This window comes from Mobula birostris, chromosome 2 (genome assembly GCF_030028105.1).
Source record: "Mobula birostris isolate sMobBir1 chromosome 2, sMobBir1.hap1, whole genome shotgun sequence".
Classification (NCBI taxonomy): domain Eukaryota; kingdom Metazoa; phylum Chordata; class Chondrichthyes; order Myliobatiformes; family Myliobatidae; genus Mobula; species Mobula birostris.
The window spans coordinates 164,112,321-164,138,034 of record NC_092371.1 but is presented as its reverse complement, the minus strand read 5'-3'; the positions used below and the strand labels follow the sequence as shown (position 1 = coordinate 164,138,034).

At 42.8% G+C, this 25,714-nt stretch overlaps 1 protein-coding gene across 20 annotated transcripts in view; it reads right to left on the bottom strand.

Moving 5' to 3' along the window:
• Window positions 1–25,714, bottom strand: part of dst (dystonin) — a 603,331-nt gene that overhangs the window by 332,686 nt on the left and 244,931 nt on the right. For all 20 annotated transcript variants that reach the window (XM_072250685.1, XM_072250715.1, XM_072250746.1 and 17 more), the window contains 5 exons: window positions 12,263–12,375; window positions 11,216–11,322; window positions 10,976–11,095; window positions 10,731–10,826; window positions 6,385–6,512 (listed from right to left, as the gene is read on the bottom strand). In XM_072250685.1, coding sequence (XP_072106786.1) covers window positions 6,385–6,512; window positions 10,731–10,826; window positions 10,976–11,095; window positions 11,216–11,322; window positions 12,263–12,375 — 564 coding nt within the window. The remainder of the gene's footprint in view (window positions 1–6,384; window positions 6,513–10,730; window positions 10,827–10,975; window positions 11,096–11,215; window positions 11,323–12,262; window positions 12,376–25,714) is intronic.

The window sequence follows — 25,714 nt, the reverse complement described above, 5'->3', positions numbered from 1 at the left end:
GTACACTCAGTAGCCACTTTATTAGGTACATCTGCTTGTTATTGCAACTCAATGCATAAAAAGCATACAGACGTGTTCAGACCAAACATCAGAACGGGGAAGAAATGTGATCTAAATGTCTTTGGCCATGGAATGATTGTTGCTGCCAGGGAGGACGGTTTGAATATCTCAGAAACTGCTGATCTCCTGGGATTTTCATGCACAACAGTCTGTAGAGTTTACAGAGAGTGGTGCAGAAAACAAAGAACATCCAGTGAGCGGCTGTTCTGTGGGCAAAAGTACCTTGAAGTGGATGGGCTACAACAGTAGAAAAACATGAACATTCACTCAGTGGACACTTTATCAGGTACGGAAGGTACCTTCACCATGCTGATCTCTGATACTTGGTACAGGAGGTATCTAGGAAAGTAGCCACCAAGTGTATTTATTCAGTTTTTGAAGCTTCTGAATTAATCTCCACCCACCACTCTTTCAGGCAACAAGCTGATAAATTTCAGACAGCTGGGTGCATGGTGTCAGCACCCACCCTGAACTTACCTGACACCGTCCAAGTCGCTGCTTGAGGACGTCCAGGAGTTAACAAATGTCCCCCCTCCTGAGCTGACAGGGGAGAAGCTCTCAACCGAGCTGGTGCTTCCACTGAAGCCGTTGCACAGGGAGGGCTGTGCATTGCCATCGAAGACGATGGCCTGGTAGCTCATCTTCAACTGTACCTGGCAACAATGGCACCATCAAACCTTCTGTGGCATCTCCACCGAGGCAGTGAGAAGGCACAACAGACCCCACAGGAACACCATGCCCTCACAGCCTGTACTGCTCTCGGCAGCTGGCCGCACACGCCGGTGTTTATCGCAGACTGAATAAGTCCTGCCCTCTGATCAACCGGTGAGGAATGTGCTGCTGGGCACATCTACCTGATCCTCATTAATTCCTTTGTTGATACAACTGGGACACCCCTCCCAGTTTAAAGCCACACCTACATACAAAAACCACTTCACCGCAGCTTTTACTTCACCACAGCTCACTTAATATGCCCTTTCATTGAAAATAAGACTGGTTTTAACATCCTCCCACAAAGCTAACCCTGAGATATCTGCATACATCAGTTGAAGAAGAATTTTAAACAGTGAAATGTTTACTGGTTAAAATTTTCATTGCTGAGATCGGGTTCAATCTTTCAGAGCCCCAAACCTGGTAAATTTAGCAGTTTTCTCCGAGCATCCACTACAGAGTTATACAGCACAAGAATATCAGCCCACTGACCATCAAGCAATCTTTTTGGTGAATCCGACATTAATCTCATTTTATTCTCCCCACATTCCCAAGAACCCTTTCCAGATTCCAGCAATCAGTTGTACACTAAAGGCAATGTATAGTATCCAAATATCCTTGTAACCCTCACAGCTTTGGGATGAGGGAGGAAATCAAACCACTTGGGAGGACCCACCCTAACGCTAATGTGCAGAGACCACGCAGGCAGCACCGGAGGGCAGGACTGAACCCAGGTCACTGGAGCCGTGAGGCAGCAGACCTCCTGACCGTGCCCTCTTGCCACAAATTCTTCCCCAATACAAGACTGAAGTAAGACAAATTCACCATCAAATAAGACCAGACCAATAGTCACCAACATTTCTTCAATCCACTAATTTATACAAATAAATCTTCTTCCCTCTTATCAATTAGGTAATGAATCTGCCCTGGACTACTGTTCAGGGCTAGGAGCAGCTCTCAAATGCCTCACCTAAATGGACAAACATTAAAGGTACGCATTACAGAGCCCAGGAATATACACAACGCACACTCACATGCACTTCCCCAAAGGATCAGGATCCAAACGAGGCATACTGACAAACTGGAAACCCAAGAGGTTCTGCAGATGCTGGAAATCTGGAGCAACACACACAAAATGCTGAAGGAACTCAGCAAGTCAGGCAGCAACCACGGAAGGGAACAGTCGATGATTTGGGCCGAGACCCTTCATCAGGACCTAATGAAGGGCCTCGACCGGAAATGTCGACGGTTTACTCCCCTTCATAGATGCACATTGACTGAGTGCTGGAGCTCAGGCCAATTGAACCTGTGATGCTCAACACTACCGAGTTCATTTGGTCTTTCTCAGTCCATGGAACACAAAGTGGTGTATTTGGCTCATAATTCAGCAACAGCATTGTGAAACTACTTCCTGCTTCCATCACATCAGCGAGAGGACAATGAGTGTTAATTGTGGCACACAGTCTCACAGACAATATAGCCGTGGTTTCAAATTCCACTCATCCACGGACGCACAAGAAACCAGCTGACATCACAGTAGAGACACAAGAGACTGCAGACGTTGGAATCTGCAGCAACACACAATCTATTGGAGGAACTCAGCTGGTGGAGAAGCACCTGTAGGAGGACATTTCAGGTCCAAACCCTACATCAGGACTAGTGTAGTCAAGAGAGTGTGGTCAAAATGATGTGGTCAAGGAGGAACAGTCCTGATGCAGGGTTTCAGCCCAAAGTATCGATTATCCCTTTCTCCCCACATATGCTGATTTCCTGCAGTAGTTTGTCTGTGGTATCACAGTGCGATCTCCAGACAGCGTTCCCTTGTTTGATAAAATGGACTCTTGACTTCACAACATCCTCGTTATGATCTTGCACTTTATTGTTTACCTGCACTGCATTTTCTCTGTAACTTTTACATTTTATTCTGCATTGTTATTGTTTTACCTTGTCCCATCTCAATGCACTGTGTAATGTTCTGATCAGTATGCACACTAGCTTTTCTCTGTGACAATAAACCAGCACCAATACCAGCATCTTAGAGATTGTAACAAGGGGCTTGACTTGATCTCATTGGCTATAATGTGGGTTTAGGATAATTAGACATGCTGATTCACAGAACAGAATCATAGAAACCACACCACTTGGCCCACAATAGCTGCACATTTTGATTAAAGGTTACCCTGCCTTATTTGGCCTTCCAGCACGAGTTCACAACTCTACAAGGTTACAGCCTTACAACCTAAATCCAAATACTTCTCAAGTGTTTTGAGTGTTTCTGCCTCCAGCACCCTACGAGGCAGGGATTCCCAGTTCCGCACCACACACTGGGTAAACATACTTGCTGTCGTTTCCCCTCTAATCTTCTAATATTACAGTCTGCTTTTTGAAAGCTTGGTTAAAAGAAATTTGTCCTTCTCATTTACACAGTCTAGATTCCTCTTAACTAAGTCTCACCCTCAGCACCTCCATTCCAACATGAACATAAAACTCAATGGCCAAAAAGAGCCTCAGAATGGTGGCATCCATCATGAAGGGCCCCCATTACCCGTGACATACCCTCTTCTCATTACTATCATCGGGGGAAGGTAGAAGAGCCCGAAGACACACACGCAATGTGTTAGGTACAGCTTCTTCCCCTCCGCCATCACATTCCTGAATGGACAATGAACTCATAAACACTAGCTCACTACTTTTGCTCTCTTTTTGCATTACTGATTTATATATTGCACAGTACCGCTGATGCAAAGCAACAAATTGCATGTCATATGTTAGTGATAATATCACAAGATCACAAGACAAAGGAGCAGAAGTAGGCCATTCGGCCCATCGAGTCTGCTCCGCAGCTCCCCCATGAGCTAAACTATTCACCCATCTAGTTCCAATTTCCGGCTTTTTCCCCATATCCCTTGATACCCTGACTAATTAGATACCTGTCAATCTCCTCCTTAAACACCCTCAATAATATACCTGATTCTGATTCTAGAATGGTCCTTCCTTATTTTCCAAACCTTGAAACTCCCTATTAATCTCTTCTGCACACCCTCCAGTACATTCACAACATTCCTGTAATGTAGTGACCATAACTCAGCATGGTGTTCACACTATGAACTAGTTTCTTGTCTAGTTCTAGCACAATCTCTCTGATCTCAAATTCCCTGGAAAATACTTGTATGCCATCTCGCTACCTTATTGACTTATCCTGCTGATTTGTTTGGCTGATTTATCCTGCTGCCTTTAAAGTTTTGAAATATGTCAATTCTTTCCTCAGAAACTTAGGGGTTCAAATTAGGGGTTAAAATGTCTAATATCAGAGGGCATGCATTTAAGCTGAAGGGGGGCAAGTTCAAAGGAAATGTGAGGGGCAAGTTTTTTTTTAAGACAGAGAGTGGTGGATGCCCAGAATACGCTGCCTTGGGCAGTGGTGGAGGCAGATACATTAAGGACTTTAAGAGACATTCAGATAGGCACATGAATGTGAGGGAAATGGACCTTAAATAGGCAGAAGAGTTTAGTATAGTTGGTCATTTGATTACTAATTTAATTGTAATCAAAGGGTCTGATCATGTGCTGTACTGTTTGATGTTCTATATGTTCCACATTCTAACAGGCTTGATTGGTAACCAGCCCATGTGAAAAACTGAAGCAGATAATTACAACCACCCAAATCACACCAAACTTTTAAAACCTAACTGCTAACGCTATACTCACTTTAATTCTTTCTGCACAAAGGTAGCTTTCAGCTTGCTTTCCCCACTAAGGTTTTCAGATTACTCTGCAATTTATAAACTTAAATCTGACACTCCGTTTATTTTCCTGGCTTCAGTTCAAAAGGAGAACAAACCTTTCTTTACTGGATGATAAATTCATTAACGTTGGAAAGAGTACAAAAGTTTTAATCCCAATATCGAGGATGAGTTACTTAATAGTAGCAAACAAATGGTTACAATGCAGCGGAAAAGCAACAAAGAAGAAAAGTTGCAGCTTGTTGTGGAGATGAGCACTTCTTACATGAAGCACATAGTGAGGAGAATGCAGACACAGGAGGCTGCAGATGCTGGAATCTGGAGCGGAAAAAAAAGAGGTTGCTGGAGGAACTCAGCAGATCAAACAGCATCTGTGGAGGGGAATAGGTGGGAGATGTTTTGGATTGAGACCCTTCATCTAGAGTCGGAAGATTGTTTTTAACTCGTGCAACAAGCACTCTGCTGGACTAACTCAGTGGGCCAAGCAGCATCTGCGGGAGGAAAAGAATTGCCGTTGTTTTGGGTTGAAGCCCCGTTTTGGGACTGCTCCAGTTTGGGTTGAAGCCCTGTTTTGTGTTGAAGCCCTGTTTTGGGACTGCTCCAATTTGACGAAGAATTGCCAATGTTTTGAGTTGAAGCCCTATTTTGGGACTGCTCCAAATTGACGAAGAATTGCCAATGTTTTGGGTTGAAGCCCTATTTTGGGACTGCTCCAGTTTGACAAAGAATTGCTCATGTTTTAGGTTGAAGCCCTGTTTTGGGACTGCTCCAGTTTGACAAAGACCTTCCTCTCACAGATGCTGCTCGGCCCCCGAGGCCCCCCTCCCCAGCAGATGATTTGTTACTCCACATTCCAGCGCCTGCACTCTCTTGTGCATCTCAGAGAGGAATGAGGTGAAGCTGACACACTGCACAACCTATCATAAACAATCAAAAATGTAAGTATCAGTTGCAAAATTTGCATACCTTTACATACAGTTTATGGAGTTAAGGGGTTTTAGCTGCTGACACTTAAGAAGCCAAAGAAAATATGTAATATTCTTTTGAACTATCTTGTTCTACAGTTTCAACCAAGTCAACAGCGACCCATTCCTAAAATCCATTTCGTGTTTCTACTTACATTTAATAACTCATCAGGAACTCATTCCAAGCAATGAGAAATTAGTCAATAAGAAAAAGCAATTAAGGATAAAAGAAGAAGATAACAAGATCAACTTTATTTGTCACATGTACATCGAAAATTGTGACAATGACTAGCACATCCCAATGATGCTGGGGGCATCTGCAAGTGTCACGGTGCTTTTGGAGCCAGCACAGCATTCCCACAACTTACGAACCTTAACCCACATTTTTTGGAATGTGGGGCAAAACGGGAGCACCTAGAGGAAACCAACACAGTCACGGGGAGAATGTACTAATTCCTTACAGGTAGCATCAGGAATTGAACTCACAATCTTCCAAGCACTGGCACTGTAAAGTGTTATGTTAACCGCTGAGCTACTGTGCCACTAGCACACATTCCCTCAGTACTAGACCCAGCACATGCCATGTTGTTTGCTTCATGGGAATCTGATTTTATTCCTTATTCAAAGGCCACAGATGTTGGAAATGCTCAGCAGCTAATGTGGAAGAAAACAACGGCTCATGTTTCAAGTCAATGACACTTCTTCAGAACAGGGAATAGCTTGAGATAAGCTGTTCTGATGAATTGACCTCAGGCACTGATTCCGTTTCTTGCTCCGCAGAAGCTGTCTGATCCACTGAGTAAATCTGACATTTTTATTTCCAGTTTACAGGAGTCACAACAGTTTGGGTCTATCCGATAAGAAAACCACCTCATGAAATTTCCATAGTCTCAGTTTTCACTAACCTTTCCACCTCCGGCCGCAAACTCTTCTCCCTTTCCAGCATGGCGATGATCAGCTTTCCCCATTCCTTTTCCACATCATTTGGGTGATAGCCTTGTGGGAGTTTTATCCGACCAAATTCTATCCACACCTAGGAAACAATGACAGAGCTATAGAATCATAGAGTCATACAGCACGGAATCAGGCCTTTCAGGGCATCAAACATCCATTTACTAGCCAAACTTTCATCTTCCCAAATTCTGCCACTTACTTATTCCATTTTATATGCCATCAATTTCTCCACCCCCCCCCCACCCCAGGTCTTAGTATTCACCTACACACTAGGGGCAATTTACACCAGGCAATTAACCTGCACAATTGTAGAATGTGAGAGGAAACCAGAGCACATGTAGAAAACCTTCCCAGTCACAGGGAGAACATCCAAGCTCTGCACAGACAGCACACAAGGTCAGGATTGAACCCTGGTCTCCAGAGCTCAGAGGCACCAGCTCTACTAGCTTTGCAAACACGAGAAAATCTGCAGAGGCTGGAAATTGAAGCAACACACATCAAAACTTTGATGTGTGCAGCTCTACTAGCTTCATCGCTGTGCCATTCCAATAATGGATTGAGGATGAAATACAGATCTCTTATTTGCACAAAGTTCTGAAGTTCAAAGTAAATTTATTATCAAAGTACATATATGTCACCATATACCATCCTGAGATTAATTTTCTTGAAGGCATTCACAGTAAATACAAAAAAAACACAATAGAAACAATGAAAAGCTGCAAAGACAAACAACCAATGTGCAAATACAATAAAAACACAAAATAATAAATAAATAAAGGTTTGTTTCATTGGGATAATTAGTTGATTAATTAGTTAATTAATTAATATTGAGAACACAAGTTGTAGAGTCCTTGAAAGTGAGTCCACAGATTGTGGAATCAGTTCAGTGTTGAGGTGGGTGATGTTATCCGCGGCAGTTCAGGAGCCTGATGGTTGTAGAGTAATAACTGTTCCTGAACCTGCTAGTGTTGGACCTAAGACTCCAGTAGGTCCTTCCTAAAGGAAGGGAGCATTTAGTCTGGATAGTGACAATCCTTGATGCACATTTCCAAATCCAATGAAGCAAGAATGAGACAGGAAAGCATACAGTGTCCTGGGCCCAGGTTTAGTCACTTCACAAATACAGTGCAGGTATATATAAGTTTGTTATGCCTGCACTGTACTGCTGCCACAAAACAACAAATATACAGTAGGTGAGTGGTAACAAACCTGATTCTGAACTGATTGGATTTATTAACAATAAGGAAAGAACTGATTAATTGGAAATAGTTGAACAGAAAAAAACAGATTGATAATTAGGCTTAAAATCTAAAGAAAGAAGCAGGAAAGAGTTGTTGGGTTAAAGGGTGACAATTATTCATCCCAATCATGTCTGAAGATATCCCTGGCACTGTTTTTGTTTCCTCATTTTTTCATTCTCACAAAAACTTAAGTAGAAAAAGAAAATAGTGCCAGTGATATAAACACTCAACCTAATATACTGTGACTACTGCGTCAAAATGAACCCAACTTCATTTCATATTCATGTGGAGTTCTGAATGCTCCACCTAGAGCTTAAACTGAGTTGTCTACAATGTGGAAGGTAATGGATACACTCCATTTTAAAAGGCAGAGAGAACATAGAACATTACAGCACTGTACAGGCGCTTCAGTCCACAATGTTGTGCCGAACTTTAAGACTAGCCTAAAGGGATTTCTAACCTTTCCTCATACACAGACCTCTGTTTCTCTATGATCCAAACTCTTCTATCTATGGGTGTCTTAGATGCCCCGGTGCATCTGCATCTAATACCACCCTGGCAGCGTGTTGCACACACCTTCCACTCTCTGAGTAAAGGACTTACCTCTGTGATTCCCCCTGGCCATTTCCAACCTGGGAAAAAGTCTCTAGCTGTCCACTCAATCTATGTCTCTTACTATCTTGTACACCCCTATCAAGTCTCTTCTCATTCTCCGTTTTTAAAGAGCTCATTCAGCAACTTCAATCTAAATGGAAATCCACACTGAATAAGGATCCATACAATGGTTCTTTCACAAACAAGAGAAAATACACAGATACTGGAAATCCCTGCAACACACAAAATTCTTTCACATCTGCTTTTTTTATCTTTTTGTAAAGTCACTGTTCTCAGATTTCTAGATTAAGTATCGTGTTATTCAGATATAGTGCATTCAAAGTTTAAACACAGAAACAAAAGAAGGTAAATATTTTCCTGGATCAGAATCCTGGAACTCCCCACCCAACTGTAATGTGGCAACACTTTCTGGAAACAGCTAGGGTGGTTATTAAAATCTTCACAATTGGAGATTTAAAATAAAAACCAGGCCAACCATGAACACGTCTTCAGAAGATCGACACAACATATAGTTAACTGGGAGAATCAACTCATGACCTTTAGTTATCTGTTCTGCTCTGTACTGAAACGTTAGAAGTGAGGGATAAAAAGAGGACTCATTTCCCTCCTGCAAACAAGCCGAGTTCTTGAGAAACAGGAATGGTGGGGACAAGGGCTAGGAATGCTGGCAACAGATCACCTTCTTTGTTATGTGTGATACCCAACCCGGAGACCATCACTGAGCCTCAGAATAATTTATTTTAAAACCAGTCAAAATGGGCAGGTTGTAACACCATGAGGAGGAGGAGCAGAATTAGGCCAGTCGGTTCATAAAGTCTGCTCTACCATAGCTGATATATTTTCCCTCTCCAACCCTGTTCTCCTGCCTTCTCACCATAACCTTTGACAGCCTTATTAATTAATTACCTATCCATCTCCACTTCGAAATACACCTAATGGCTTGGACTCCACAGCAATTTGTGGCAATGGATTCCAAGAGATTCACCACCCTCCTGCTAAAGAAATTCCTCCTCATCCCTGTTCTGAAGGAACAGCCTTTTATTCTGAGGTTACACCCTCAGGTCCCAGACTCCATCATTATTGGAAACATCCTATGCACATCTACTCTATCAGGGCCTTTCAATGTTTGGTAGTCCTGAATGAGATGATCTATGTTTCTCCAATTACTAACCTCTCAAGTAACTTCTGTGGTTAATGCCAATACAGTGAGATAGTTGGTAAAGCTCCTGCCTGCCAGCTCCAGTGACCTGGATTTGATCCAGATCTCCATTGCTGGATCTGTGGAGTTTGCATGTTCTTCCAGTGACTTTCTGGGTGTTCCAGCTTCCTACCACATCCCTAAGGTTGTGCAGGTTGGTAGGTTAATTGGTCACTATAAGTTACTGTGAGTAAGTCAGTGAACAGCAGAATCTGGGAGTAAGTGGATGGGAATATGACGAGGATAAAATGGATTTAGAATAGGATTAATCTAAATGGGTGGCAGATGGGCTTCACAGATTTGATGGGCTGAAGGGCCTGTTTCCATGCTGTATAACTGTGACCCTCATTTGTGAGCAATTTACGCTGCAGTGTATTTAACAGAATTACAACAGAGAAAGCAGCCATTCCATCCACACATTTCAGTGTGTCACAAAAATGTCTTTTTGTCTCAAGTTCTGCATCCTCTCCTTCCCTCCCCTCTCCGCAACTTAAAACAATTTTGACTTCTCACTCTTCTATTTCTGATGAAAGATTATTTAGAGAGATTAACTCTTCCTCTCCACAGATGTTCTATTACACTCAGCGGCCACTATATTAGATATCTCCCGCACCTAATAAAGTGGTCACTGAGTGTATGTCGGTGGTCTTCCGCTGCTGTTGCCCATCCATTTCAAGGTTCGACTCAATACATGTTCACTGATACACTTCTGAACCTCACTGTTGCCTTCCTGTCAGCTTGTCCCACCCTGGCCTTCAACTCTGACCTCTCTTATTAATAAGGCGTTTTTACCCACAGAACTGCCATTCACTGGATTTTTTTTTGGCTTTGTCCGCACCATTGTCTGTAAACTCTGTGTAAAAATCCCAGGAGATCAGCAGTTTCTGAGGTACTTAGACCACCCTGTCTAGTACCCGCAATCATTCCACGATCAGTCATTTAGATCACATTTCTTCCCCATTCTGGTGCTTGGTCTGAACAACAACTGAAGCTCTTGACCATGTCTGCATGCATTTATACATTGAGTTGCTGCCACAGGATTGGCTGATTGGATATTTGCATTAACGAGCAGGTGTACAGGTGTACCTAATAAAGTGGCCACTGAGTGTATTCTATATTATTTCAGATTTCCAACCTCTGGAATTTCTTGCTTTTCTGTGAATTTTATTCTCCTTTCATTCTTGAAACAATAAATACAAGTAAAACAGGCAACGTAAGTGTAGGACGAGTGAGATGCACCTACCTCCAACAATTTATATAGCTGCTTGATTTTAGTTTTGTCCTTCTCTTTTGGAGGGATCTCTGTGTCTTTGAACTGTATGTACTGGTTATAAAGTGCCTGTAGAAAATGACAGTTGACAATTAAGGTATTGTCCAACAAAAGAAACTGCCAAAAATATATGAGAGTTGAGCCAAATTATTTCACATTTCCAACATCAACAGCATTTTGCTTAAATTTCAAAGTGACATTCTTTCATTCTTAAATACCTTAAGTTCTGCAGGATTGTTTGAGTAGCTCCGATCGGACATAATCGTCACGTGATGTTTGATCCATTGGATGAGGTAGTTCACCATATTCTGGTATTCTATCCACTTGACATCTACGTCCTAGCAGAAGCCCAATGTAAGTTTGAACAATGTTATTCCGTTTCACTAATCCGGCATACAAAGTCAAATGGAAAGATGTGGGTTGATTTTAAGGGAGAAATGAGTTAACTTTCCACTTACGTTTGCACTGATGCCTTCACTGCCCTCTGGAATTTTGGGAAAGACATCATACAACGACGACACATAAGTGATCACTGATTTCTCATCAGGGGATGATACGTTAACATCTGAGGAAACAGGCAAGCACCAAGTCAGTAGTTAAGCATCATCACAGCAATCTCATGGTACAGCTGAACAGACAGAAATTACTGTCGAAATGGATACGAGTTCATGAATTAGTTCAGACAGTAAATACGGTTATTTATTTCTGGTTCATGAAAGGAAATTGATTTTTTTTTAAATGAAACCTTTCCTTTGAGACACAAGTACAATGGCCATCCCGATGAATAGAGTCTAATGAGCTAACCCTGACATCAACTGGCATTCTCATTTTCACTAAATATCCCATCCTCACCAGTTTGGGGTAGGGGGTGTGGTCATCACCAATCTGGGATTAAGTTGCATCAGTCCCACATAGATTGCAGTTACATGAGATTCTGATCCATTTACTGATGATACGTACATTGAAATTTACAGTGAAATGCATCATTTTCATTAACAACCAACACAACCTAAGGATGTGCTGGGGGTAGCCCAAAAGTGTGGCCACACATTCCAGCACCATCATAGCATGCCCACAATGCTCAACAGAATAAAATAAGCAAGAACAACATAACAACAGCAATAAAACAACAACAGAAAAACAAGTCTCTTTCCTCCCTCCCACCAAAACACCCATTCATTCACCTCCACATCATAATTCACCATAAATTTTAGTACCTCTATCAATAGTACCTTTAACTTCCACTGTTCCAAACAGAATGTAATGTAAACACATTCAGAAAAATTATTTTAAAAACTCATTTTCCATGGAGTGGATTGTTGTGAAACAATGAAGTTGACTCCATAAATTAAAAACCAGAAACAATAAATAATCTCATCTGGTCACTGACGGGAGTGAGCAGGTCAGTGCAAGTGCAAAGTGGTGAAATCCACTGCATTGAAATGACAACAGATAATGTTTGATATAGAAATGAGAGCGTTTAACCAATGACAAAAGAATTTTACCTTCTGGGTCCAAGAGTCTCGTGACACCAAGTTTCTCGGCTACACCAAAGGCTTGTTCCAAGTTGCTCACATTGCTCTGAATTGCCACTTGACTCATATCTACCAGGTCCGGCCTGAAATTCCCAATAAGACATAAAGGCATGATTAGAGAAATGGTGATTTAACTACGTAGACCAACAATACAATTGTACCACCGTGCTCAAGGACAGCTTCTATCCCACTGTTATCAGACTCTTGAATGGATCTCTTAAATGAAAAACGGATTCTTAGCCTTACAACCTGCTGCATTATGATCTTGTACCTTGTTGTTTACCTGTACTGTACTTTTTCAATAGCTTTTACATCTCAATCTGCAATGCTATTATTTTACTTCATTCTACCCCAATGCACCGTGTAATGATTTGATCTGTATGAACAGTATGCAAGACAAGCTCTTCGCTGTAGCTTGTGGGAGGTGCGACAATAATACACCAATCCCAAACTTGGGGTTACACTGTGTTCAGTTCCATTATGAACTAGCAGTTAGTGTTACACTATCACAGCTGCAGCAACTCGGGTTCAATGCTGCCGAGTTTCTAGATTTTCCCCGTGGCTGCATGGGTTTCCTCTTGGTGCTTCGGTTTCTTCCCACATTCCAAAGACATATGGGTTAGTAGGTTATTTGGTCACATGGGTGCAATCGCACAGCGCAGGCTCATAGGTCACGTTACCATGATGTATCTCCAAATAAAAAAGTAAAAAATAAATGCAGTTTCTCAGAAGTAGTAGCCAGGTTAAGAAAATTAGCTGAAACTTGCTATATAATGGGCTTGTACACGCAGTGGCCACTTTATTAGGTACAGCTGCTCCTGAATGCATGTATCAATCACGTGGCAGCAACTCAATGCATAAAAGCATGCAGATGTCGTCAAGAGGTTCAGTTGTTGTTCAGACCAAACATCGGATTGGGGAAGAAATGTGATCTGGGTGACTTTGACTGTGGAATATTTTTTGGGGTTGATCAGGCCCTGGCTTGTGTCCCAGCAGTATTGGTCCACGGGTCACACCTCTTGATCCATAGCCATCTGGAGGCTCGCTCAGCAGCCTCTGTGACGGTCCCACTGGCTCTTCTCTTTGCAGCCCCCCGTAATGCCACAGAGAGAGAGTAAGTTCTGCAGAGCAAGCAGCCAGCAAAACCTATACACCCCACCTCTATAGGCTTACATCGTGCCCTCCATCACCGTCTCTAGCACTACTCTACCAGCTCCTGGTATTTGGCTTTCTTGCACTCATCAATCTGATCTTCCCAAGGCACCATCGGTTCACCTGCTTCAAGGTTTCTGACAGAATGACCGTTTCAGGCCTCGGTGATAATGATGCAATGAAGTGAGGGAACTTTAATTGCTTACTCAGAACAACTTTCAGGTACCAGTCAAACACCGTAGAAAGGGAAGCCTATTGGTGATCTGGGCTGAGGTTGTGGTTGGTCTCCAGCTTCAACAATGGCTATGGGCTTTCAGGGACCGCGGAGTTTCTTACTGTTGCTAATAGCCAAGGAGATATTTTCTACCACTGCCTTCAGCACCAGGTCATGGATAGGTAGCAGCCTTCTCCCAGTGCTTTTGGGCAGCTGCTGAGGATGTGTTCCAGGGTCCCTCTGCCAGGGCAGAGAGAACATGATGGTGCTTCACTTTTGCCCCAAGCATGAACTTGATGCGTTGTCTGCCAGATGTTGGACCAGGAGATCTGCTGCTTCCATGCACCTTCCCACCTTGTCCAAGCTCCCTGCTGCCCCATTCCTAGCATCCTGTTGGTACACACTTCCTTGACAGCTACTCACACCCCCATTGCATCTGTCCCTCCCTGAGCTGTGACGATCAGGTTGAAGGGAAGTTGCCCAGCTCTGCCTGACCAGATGCCACTGTTCCTATCAGATTCCTGTCTTTAGGGGTGACTCAGCCTGATCCACTGATCCTGGGCCTTCCACTTCCTGCCTGTCTGGATTTCAGTGCTTGCCGATGAGACTTTGGGGTTGCGGCAATTTTTATACAACAACAGTTTGCTTGTATGGGAAATCATAAACTCCTTGTTCAGGCTGCTGAAGGGAAGCTGCAGTTTATCCCTCTTCCCATACACAGCAATGCGGTGCAGGCTACACAGGAGGCCCAGTCATCTTCAAAGGTAGCCATTGGTCTTTCCTTGAAGAGCCTCAGCTGTTGACATGGGTATCTCATAGGCGAGAGGATTGGGGTAGGATGCCATGCAGATAGATCCAGGCCTTGAACTTGTCAGGTAGGCCTGACTTGTCCACACTCATGAGCCAGACTTCAAACTCCTTGGTGGTCTTGCAGATGGCAGACACATCTCTTAGGTTGCAATCAAAAACCTTCCCAAAGCTCTTGATTGGTTTCTCAGAAATGGATGGGATAGCAATACCAGAAGAAATGGAACGTGTTCATGAGTCTGCCTTTCTTTAATACCAGAAACCTGGATTTCTCCGGCTTAAAGCTCATCCCTGCCTATTTGATGAGCCTCTCTAGCCCCTGGAGGACCTACCTACTGCCTGGGACTGATGTAGCTGTCACCCTGAGGTCATCCATGAAGGGTCTGATTGGGGGCTGCCATACATTTGTCTTAATCAGAGGGCCTTACACTCCAATTCACCTCCCTTAACCTGTATGTTCACGATCAAGGAGAAGAGGATCACTAGGATTGCACATCCAGTTATAAAAACCCTTTTTAAGCCAATGCCAGCCTGATGTGGTCGTTCCTGAGGAGATTCTCAATCTGAAGTTCTCTAGTAGTCCAGGATGAGGTCCTTTATCTTCCTCGGAACATGATGTCAGTTCAGCACAATTTTCACCAGCTTATGTGGTAATAGCTCACACTCATTGGCAGGGTCCAGACATTGTACGACTAGGTCTCCCTTTCTTTTGCATGCTTCCCAGATCAGCTGGGAAACCACGCCCATGTGTTCCAGGTATCCTGGCACTCTAGAAATCCCTCCTTTATATACGGATGTATCAATGTAGCCATTTTTGAGAAGAAATTCAGTCAGGTGACAGGAAACGATACTGAAAAATATCTTCCCTTCCACGCTGAGCAGTGAGATGGATCTAAACCGTTAAAGTTCTCCTCGTTGGGAATCCAGACCCCTGTGCACACCTCTAATGGTCCATGACCTTTCAGACACCAGACAACCCTGAACAATTCCCAAAGTACCTGGAGAAGCATAGGGCAGTGCTTGTAACCCCCACAATATACCACCCTGAGATTCATTTTCATGCGGCATTCACAGCATATACAAAGGAACACCATAGAATCAAAGAAAAATACTGCACACAAGATGGACAAATGACCAATGTGCAAAAGACAACAAACTATGCAAATATTTAAAAACTAATGATAATTAATAAATAAATAAATAATTGAGCATATGAGATGAAAAGTCCTTGAAAGTGTGTCTATAAGTTGTGGGAACAGTTCCGTATTGGGGTGAGTAAACCTGAGTGAAGTTATTCCTTCTGGTCCAAAAGGCTGATGCTTGAGGGGCATTAACTTTGTGCACACAAGAAGATATCTGGAACTCACGCAGAATACTGCTAGGGGTGAAACCAATTAAAATATTTCAGAATTGGGAAATGACGGATTCTTGTTGAGCAAGAGGATGTGAGGAGCAAGAGGAGGACTGTTGTTTACACAAGGCGGTCGACATCTGGAACTCCCTGCCACAGGGGATTTTTGAATTAAATACATTCACTTTGCTTAAGAGGCATTCAGGCTCTTAAATAGGCAAGACGTAGAAAGAGGTAGTCCTAATGTGGGCAAACAAAGATCAACATAGATGTGGTGGGCTGATGGATGGTTTTTAGCATGGCTCTATAATGTGGATTGTGAGAGTAAGAGTTCGGCACAGACTAGAAGGGCCAAGATGGCCTGTTCCATACTGTAATTGTTATATGGTTATATGATAAGACGTGAGAGAATAGGACCAATCAAGTGTGACAGTAGAAAGGTGTGTATAGAATCGAAGGAGATAGTGGAGGTACTTAATGAATACTTTGCTTCAGTATTCACTACAGTATTCACTTGGCTACGCAGGCTGACTCTGTGGTTAAGAAGACATACGGAGCATTGGCCTTCATCAACTGTGGGATTGAGTTTAAGAGCCGAGAGGTAATGTTGCAGCTGTATAGGACCCTGGTCAGACCCCACTCGGAGTACTGTGCTCAATTCTGGTCCCCTAACTAGAGGAAGGATGTGGAAACCCCAGAAAGGGTGCAGAGGAGATTTACAAGGATGTTGCCTGGATTGGGGAGCATGCCTTATGAAAACAGGTTGAGTGAACTCGTCATTCTCTCCTTGGAGCGATGGAGGATGAGAGGTAACCTGATAGAGGTGTACAAGGTAATGAGAGGCTTTGATCGTGTGGGTAGTCAGAGGCCTTCTTCCCAGGGTTGAAATGGCTAGCTCAAGAGGGCATAGTTTTAAGGTGCTTGGAACTAGGTACAGAGGAAATGTCAGGGGTAACTTTTTTACGCAGAGAGTGGTGAGTGCGTGGAATGGGCTTCCGGCGGTGATGGTGCAGGCAGAAACGATAGGGTCTTTTAAGAGGCTCCTGGATATGTACATGGAGCTCAGAAAAATAGAGGGCTATGGGTAAGCCTAGGTATTTCTAAGGTAAGGACATGTTCGGCTTGGTGGGCCGAAGGGCCTGTATTGTGCTGTAGGTTTTCTATATTCTTTTCTATGTTTCTAAGAATGTTAAGGAGTTAAGCTGGATGGAGTTACTGTGTGATCTGGCCATGTGACTGCTCAGGCAGGGGAAGGCAGGTAACCTGATCCCACTCTCAATATACTGTGAGAACCGTCAGACCCTGATTCTTTTTCAGTGCAAAGATACATCGGAAGTCAAGAATGAGGCATAACATTTGTTGATTATGATCATTTTAATAAGTGTTATAAGAGCAAGAAAAGGAAAGAAGCAAGATGAGAGACGATGAAAAGCAGAAGGAAAAAGACTAGAAGTAAGGTGGTCTTCGCATACCTGGCCACTGATAACAGAACTTCCATTGATAAATTTAACTAATAAAATAGCCAGATTTAAATAATGTGGCACCCACCACTGAAACCAAAAACTTTCTAGAAAAATACAGAGGCAACTGTAGCCACTGGAAAACACACTCAACAATTTTATGTACTGTACATAAGTGGCAATAAAGAAATATAAACAAGCAAATGTTAAACTACAGGAACAATATCAATTCTACAGCCCAATCCAACAGTACATTCTCAACCACAACCTTTAATCTGGAATGAGGTTGGACAAAAAACAAAGTAGCAACAGACAGCTGAAGTGGATGAATCACATCAGTTGTCATGGCAACAATGAAAGCAGCAATTAATTGTAAAAGAGAACATTTGGAAGCCAACTTCAAACAAATAACAGCAAGGCAATTAACCAGTTAATCTCCAGTTGAAGTTGGTTGTGGGATATCTGGAAGACATGCTCTGTTTTTCTGTGGAAGAAGTGCCAGTGGTTCTCCCTTTCCAATAAGATTTTAGATAGGTGCAGCCTCCTCTACATCAGTAAGATCCAATGAAGCTGGGATTGCTTCGTCAAGCATCTTCACTCCATCCACAACAAAAGTCAGGTTTTCCTATTAACCATCCATTTTAATTCTGCTTCCCATTCCCATTCCAACATGTAGATCCAAGGCCTCCTCTACTGCCAGGATGAGGCCACTCTCAGGTTGGAGCAGCAACACTTCATATACTGTCTGGGTAGCCTCCAACCCGACGGCATGAACATTGATTTCTCTAATTCCAGGTAATTTCTCCCCCATTCCCCTGATTCTTTTCCCACTGCCCATTCTGGCTCCCCTCTCACCCCTTCTCTTCTCACCTGCCCATCACATCCCTCTCCTCCTTTTTCCCTTTATCACATGGCCCACTCACCTCTCCTACCAGATTCTTTCTTCATCAGACATTTACCTCTTCCTCCAATCATCTCCCGGCTTCTTATTCCTTCACCCATCATCTCCCTCACCTACCAGCTCGTACTTCTTCCCCTCCCTCCACCTTTTTATTCTGACTTCTTCCCCCTTCCTTTCCAGTCCTGATGAAGGGTCTCAGCTCAAAACATCGACTGTTTATTCTTCTCCATAGATTTTGCCTGATCTGCTGAGTTCCTCCAGCATTTTGTGTGTGTGTCACTCTAAACATTAGATGAGGCTTTGGCATAGTGCCTTCTGTAGAAGGCAACACCTCTGACTGTGCAGCACACCAACTGTACAGAGTAGAAACTATTCATCTAGTCTTTGGTGGAACTTGAATTCAAACTGCTGATTGAATACCAATTGTCAACCACCCACACCCTCAAACTGTATTAACACCATGAACACTGGTTTCACTGCATTCGGAGCAGCATGATGATGTGACAACCTTTTAACCTCCAAGATCAATCTAACCCTTCCCTCCTACATAGCCATCCATTTTCCTATCATCTATATGCCCATCTTGGAGTTTCTTAAATTCTTCCAAAATCCATGCCCCCACCACTCTCTGTGTAAAAAAATTACCTCTGTCATTCTCCCTAAACTTTTCTCCAATCACCTTGAAATTATGCCCCCTCATATCAGCCATTTCTGCCCTAGGAAAAGTACCTGGATATCCATTTGTTTATGCCTCTATCAAGTCACGTCTCATCCTCCTTCACTCCCTAGCCTGCGCGTCTGTCCTCATAAGTCATGCCAAGAATCATTGCCAAGAATCTTTCAAGAATCATTGGACTCTGGTATGATTCTGAAGGACTGGAAAATAGCAAATGTCACTCCACATTTTATGAAAGGAGGGAGGCAGCAGAAAAGAAATTATAGACCAGTTAGCCTGACCTCTGTGGTTGGGAAGGTGTTGGAGTCAATTGCTAAGGGTGGGGTTATGGAGCTCTTGCTGACACAGGACAAGGTACAACAAAATCAGCACAGTTTGCTTCAGGGAAAATCTTGCCTAACGAATCCGCTGGAATTCTTTGAGAAGATTACATGTAGGATAGATAAATGGGAAGCAGTGGATATTGTAAATTTGGATTTTCAGAAGGTCTTTGTCAAGGTGCTACATACGAGGCTGCTTACCAAGTTAACAGCCCACGGTATTACAGGAAAGTTACTAGGATGGTTAGAGCATTGGTTGATTGGTAGGAGGCAACGAGTGGGATTAAAAAGATCCTTTTCTGATTGACTGCCAGTGACTAGTGGCATTCCACAAGGGTTGCTGTAGGGACTGTTTTTTTTACGCTGTATAGCAATGATTTAGATAATAGAATATATGCTTTGTTTCCAAGTTTGCAGTTGATACAAAGATTGGTAGAGAAGCAGGTAGTGTTGAGGAAACAGAAAGGCTGCAGAGAGCTTAGACTGATTTGGAGAATGGGCAAGAATGTGGCAAATGAAATACAATGTTAGAAAATGCATGGTCATGCACTTTGGTAGAAGAAATAAGTGTGCAGACTATTTTCTAAATGGAGAGAAAGTCCAAAAATCTAGGATGTGAAGGGACTTGGAAGCCCTTGTCCAGAACACCATACAGGATAGCTTGCAGCTTGAGTTAGTAGTGAGGAAGGCAAAGGCAATGTTAGTATTTGTTTCAGGAGGTCTAGAATGCAAGAGCAGGTATATGATGCTGAGGCTTTATAAACACTGGAGAGGCCTCACCTTGAGTATTATGAACAGTTTTGGGCTCCTTACCTAAGAAAGGATATGCTGACATTGGAGAGGGTTCAGAGGAGGTTCACAAGGAAGATTCTGGGAATGAAAGGGTTATCTTATGAGGAACGTTTGCTGGCTCTGGGCCTGTACTTGCTGGAATTTAGAAGAACAGGGAGCGATTTCATTGAAACCTTTCAAATGTTGAAAGAGTCGATGTGGAAAGGATGTTTCCCATGATGGCGGTGTCTTGGGACAAAAGGGCACAGCCTCAGCATAGAGGGGCATCCATTTAAAACACAGAGGTAGAGAAATTTCTTTAGCCAGAGGGCGGTGAATATGTAGAATTTGTTACCACGGGCAGCTCTGGAGGGCAGGTCATTGGATGTGCTTAAGGTGGAGATTGATAGGTTCTTGATTGGCCACTGCATTAAAGGTTTAGGGAGTGGGGCTGAGAGGGGGAGAAAAGGATCAGCCATGAATGGCAGAGCAGACTCAATGGGCCAAATGCCCTAATTTTGCTCCTATGTCCTTTGATTTTATAGTCTTATGCTCTCTAATCCAAGCAGCATCCTGGTAAATCTCCTCTGCAGTCTCTCTAAAGCTTCTACATCCATCCTATAATGGGGTGAAAGGAACTAAGCACAACATTCCAAGTGTGGACAAACCAGGGTTTTATAGAGCTGCAATTATTACCTCACGGCTCTTGAACTCAGTGCCCTGACTAATGAAGGCCAATGCACAATACACCTTGTTAACAACCCTATCAGAAAGGCAAGTCCAGAATCCAAATAAAAACTTCAAAAACATTCAGGTGATATTCTGGAAAGCATCAGGATGACTCAAATTCTGGAAAGTAAAAAGATTCTGAAAATTTTCCAGAATTGATTACACAGATTCATCTAATTAAATGCATTTTTCAAATTCACATGAAGGGTTATTCTCGATTGAGTCCAGATGCAATTTGCACGGTACACTTGCTAACAGTCTACATTTTTATTATGTCACAGCCTATTTAATTATTGTCACTGAAAGACTGCAAAGCCATTAATCAGGTGGAAGGCAGAAATAAAGAGGATCATTTAATGCAGACATCGTTAACCAAAAGGCGAAAATAGCAAGAAAGGCGAGAGAGAGAGAAGTTGGCCTGAATTGATTGGAAAACAACAGTTGCAGGGATGACAGCAGAGCAGCAATGGCTGGAATTTTTGAAAGCAATTCGCAAGGCACAGGATATGTACATCCCAAAGAGGAAGAAGTATTCTAAAGGAAAGCTAACACAACCGTGGCTAACAAGAGAAGTCAAGCCAACATAAAAGCCAAAGAGAGTGTATATAATAGAGCAAAAATTAGTGGGAAGTTAGAGGATTGGGAAGCTTTTAAAATCCAATAGAAGGCAACTAAAGAGGTCATTAAGGTGGGGAGGGAAGGGAGGGAAGGAACGTTGACTCAGACCAGGAGACGCCTGCGTTGGGCATTTTCATGCCTTACATGGTGTAGATTGGAAGGCTGTGTGTGGCGCCACTCCTCACACAGACTAGGGCAATGTGTGATTAAGTGCCTTGCTCAAGGGCACAAACACGCTGCCACAGCTGAGGCTCGAACTAGTGGCCTTGAGGTAACTAGACAAACGCCTTAACCACTTGGCCACGTGCTCAACATTAAAGTAAAGGTAGAATATGAAACTAAGTTAGGCAATAATATTAAAGAGGATACCAAAAGTTCCTTCAGATACATAAAATGTAAAAGAGAGACGAGGATGGATATCGGACCACTGGAAAACAATACTGGAGATGTAGTAATGGGGGAACAAGGCAATGGCGGATGAACTGAATAAGTACTTTACATCAGTCTTCACGTTGGAAGACACCAGCAGAATGGTGGAAGTTCAGGTGTCCAGGGTCATGGAGTGTGTAAAATTACCATAACTAGAGAGAAGGTTCTTGGGGAAACTGAAAGGTCTGAAAGTAGATAAGTCACCTGGACCGGATAATGTACACCCCACTGTTATGAAAGAGGTGGCTGAAGAGATCGTGGAGGTATTAGTAATGATCTTTCAAGAATCACTAGATTCTGGAATGGTTCTGGAAGACTGGAAAATTGCAAATGTCACTCCAAGAAGTGTGAGAGGCAAAAGAAAGGAAACTACAGACCAGTTAGTCTGACCTCAGTGGTTGGGAAAATATTGAAGTCAATTATTAAGGATGAGGTTTCAGGGTACTTAGAGCCACATGATAAAATAGGCCATACTCAACATGGTTTCCTCAAGGGAAAATTTTGCCTGACAAATTCGTTGGAATTCTTTGAAGAAATAATAAGCAGGGTAGACAAAGGAGAATCAGTTGATGTTAATGTGTGTACTTGGATTTTCAGAAGGCCTTTGACAAGGTGCCACACATGGCTGCTTAGCACGTTACAAGTCAATGGTACTTCAGGAAAGATTCTAGCATGGATAAAGCAGTGGCTGATTGGTTGGAAGCAAAGAATGGGAATAAAGGAAGCCTTTTCTGACTGGTTGCCAGTGACGAGTGGTGTTCCACAGGGGTCTGTGTTGGGATCAGTTCTTTTTACGTTATATGCCAATGATTTGAGTTTGCAGATGATATAAAGACAGGTGGAAGGGCATGTAGTTTTGAGGAAGTGGAGAGGCTACAGAAAGACTTAAGACTGATTTGGAGAATGGGCAAAGAAGTGACAGATGGAATACAGTTTTGGGAAGTGTATGGTCCTGCACTTTGGTAGAATAAGTGAAAGGGTTGACTATTTTCTTAATGGAGTGAAAATACAAAAACTTGAGATGCAAAGGGCCTTGGGGGTACTTGTGCAAGATTCCCCAAAGGTTAATTTGCAGGTTGTGTCTGTGGTGAGGAAGGCAAATGCAATGTTGGCATTCATTTCAAGAGGACTAGAATATAAAAGCAAGGATGTAATGTTGAGAGTTATAAAGCACTAGTGAGGCCTCACATGGAGTACAGTGAGCAGTGTTGGACCCCTTATCTTAGAAAGGATGTACTGAAACTGGAGAGGATTCAAAGGAGGTTCACGAAAATGATTCCAGGATTGAATGGCTTGGCATATGAACAGTGTTTGATGGCTCTGGGCCTGTGCTGACTGGAATTCAGAAGAATGAGGGGTGCTCTAATTGAAACCTATCAAATGGTGAAAGGTCTTGATAGAGTGGATGTGGAGAGGATGTATCCTATGCTGGGAGAGTCTAAGACCAGAGGATACAGCCTGAGAGTAGAGGGACATCCTTTTAGAACAAATATGAGGAGGAATTTCTTTAGCCGGAGAGTAGTGAATCTGTGGAATCCTTTGCCACAGGCAACTGTGGTGGCCATATCTTCATGTACATTTAAGGCAGAGGTTGATATATTCTTGATTGGAACGAAGGAATACAGGGAGAAGGCTGAAGATCAGGGCCGAGAGGAAAATTCAATCAGCCATTAATGATATAGCAGAGCAGACTCGATGGGTCAAGTGGCCTAATTCTACTCCTATATCTTACGGTCTTATTGTCTTAATAGTGTTATGTGAGGGTAATGAAGAGGAGCAGGGGATGAGTGAAGGTGTGAAGGAGTTGGGGGAGAGAGGAGAAGATGAAAGGAGAGAGAAGGAGTTGAGGGGGAGAGAGGAGCTTGAGGGTGGGGGGAGAGAGAGAAGGCATCTTTAGGCATTTTACAGGAAATGAAGTACTTGTGAAGTATAATTGCCCTGTAAATTCCACATCAAAACCCTCTCTAAAATCAGTGATGCGGAACATACACTTTGTTAGGTACACCTGTACACCTGCTCATTAATGCAAACGTCTAATCAACCAATCATGTGGCGACAACTCAATACATCAAGGCATGCAGACATGGTCAAGAGGTTCAGTTGTTGTTCAGACCAAACATCAGAATGGGGAAGAAGTGTGATCTATGTGACTTTGACCATGGAATGATTGTTGGTACCAGACAGGGTGGTTTGAGTATCTCAGAAACTGCTGACCTCCTGGGATTTTCACACACAATTGTCTCCATAGTTTGGTACGAGAAACAAAAACAATCCAGTGAGCGGCAGTTCTGTGGATAAAAATGCCTTTTTAATGAGAGAGGTAAGAGGAGAATGCCCAGATTGGTTCAAGCTGAAGGAAGGCAACAGTAACACAAACAACCACATGTTACCACAGCGGTGTGCAGAAAAGCATCTCCAAACGCACAACATGTCGAACGTTGAAGTGGATGGGCTCCACTTCTGTACCTAAATATAGTGGCCACTGAGTATTCATGAGTGTTGATGTCCAAAGGTTCTTTAAAGTCAGTGAGTTACTTCTGATGTGTACTCACTTTGATGATGTGGGAAACAGTGTCAAAATGAATGACTTCATTGTTGTTTCAATTACTTTGTTTGAGAATTTTCTTTGCTGGATAGAACTCCCACTATTGTAGAATTGTTCTACATCTCTTCATGCTAAACCTCAGTTTATATTCCTAGCCAAAGGAGTCCCTCTGTGCTGCCTCTCCTTCATGAAAGAGGCCGTGCATTTGGAAGATCTGATGAATGAATATTAGTGTCAGAGAGTCATAGGACACCACGGCACAGAAACCTTTATTATTTCCTTCCCTAACTGTACATAACATATGAAAAGACAAAGTAAAGCCTCAACAATAAACAAGCAATCCAAAATTGATGCCATTTTGCCAACCAGCTTGGATTAATAAGGTGGCAAAAGAGGTCCTCCAAACGGCACAATACTACAATATGTCCAAATTATTGTCAACTACATGTGCGGTGAAAAGGGTTGCATAAAAGGATTTTATATTCTGAATAATACGTAGCTCCTTGCTTAGTTTTAAATCTGCCTCAACAAGCACTGAAGCAATCCAGCACAACCCAAATAAATATCTGCCTGTTCCGTCAGATCATGCATTGACAGGTACAGGTATAAAGCAACAAAGCAATCAAATGCAACCAGCCTCCGCCTAGACGTTTAAAACATCTGTCACAAAATTTTTTCATTGTGTTGGCCAATTACACTTCATGAAAGAGTATGCTTCAGTATTTTCCTTTCAGTGTCCACACCAATGGTAATTTAACTTGGAATCTGCAAAGGCTGGTAATTTAACTTGGAATCTGCAAAGGCTGTTGAGTAACACAAATACACTTTATTTATTGGTGAAGGAATACAAGTCAAAGTAAAAGAGTGTCAATGGAGAAACCTGGGCAACTTTCCTTTGGAGGGAAACAGGGCAATAAAAACTGAAATTGAACTCTGGTCCTCTTCCTTGCATGTCTTACTCTTAAAACCCATATTTACCTACACCCGCTTTCACCTATCACAAGCCAGCTGCTACTCTTTTCTGTCCCCTAACCTTCTTATTCTGATTTCTTCTTCTTTCCTTTCCAGTCCTGTTGAAGGATCTCAGCCTGAAACATCAACTGTTTATTCCTGTCCACAGATACTGCCTGGTTCCTTAAGGTAGTCATAGCTGGGGGTGGTAGTGGAGATAAGTTCCCACTACCTATTAAATGCTCCAATGTCGTTAGCCTCAAACAACCATCTCCTGGCCTTCACGTTTGCCTTGTCTACTAAATCCAGCAGAACTTTTTCTACTGACAGCAGAAGGGGGAAAGGCGGGTTACTGGTACCTTAAAACCAGTCACTTTGGGCAGATGGTGCTCATCAGTCATGGTCAGCGGCTCAATGATGCACTGCCCTGTGGGTATACCCACTCATGGGGAAGGCTTCGGGAGTAAATCTTGAGGAAAAATCCAGAGCTGGCATCCC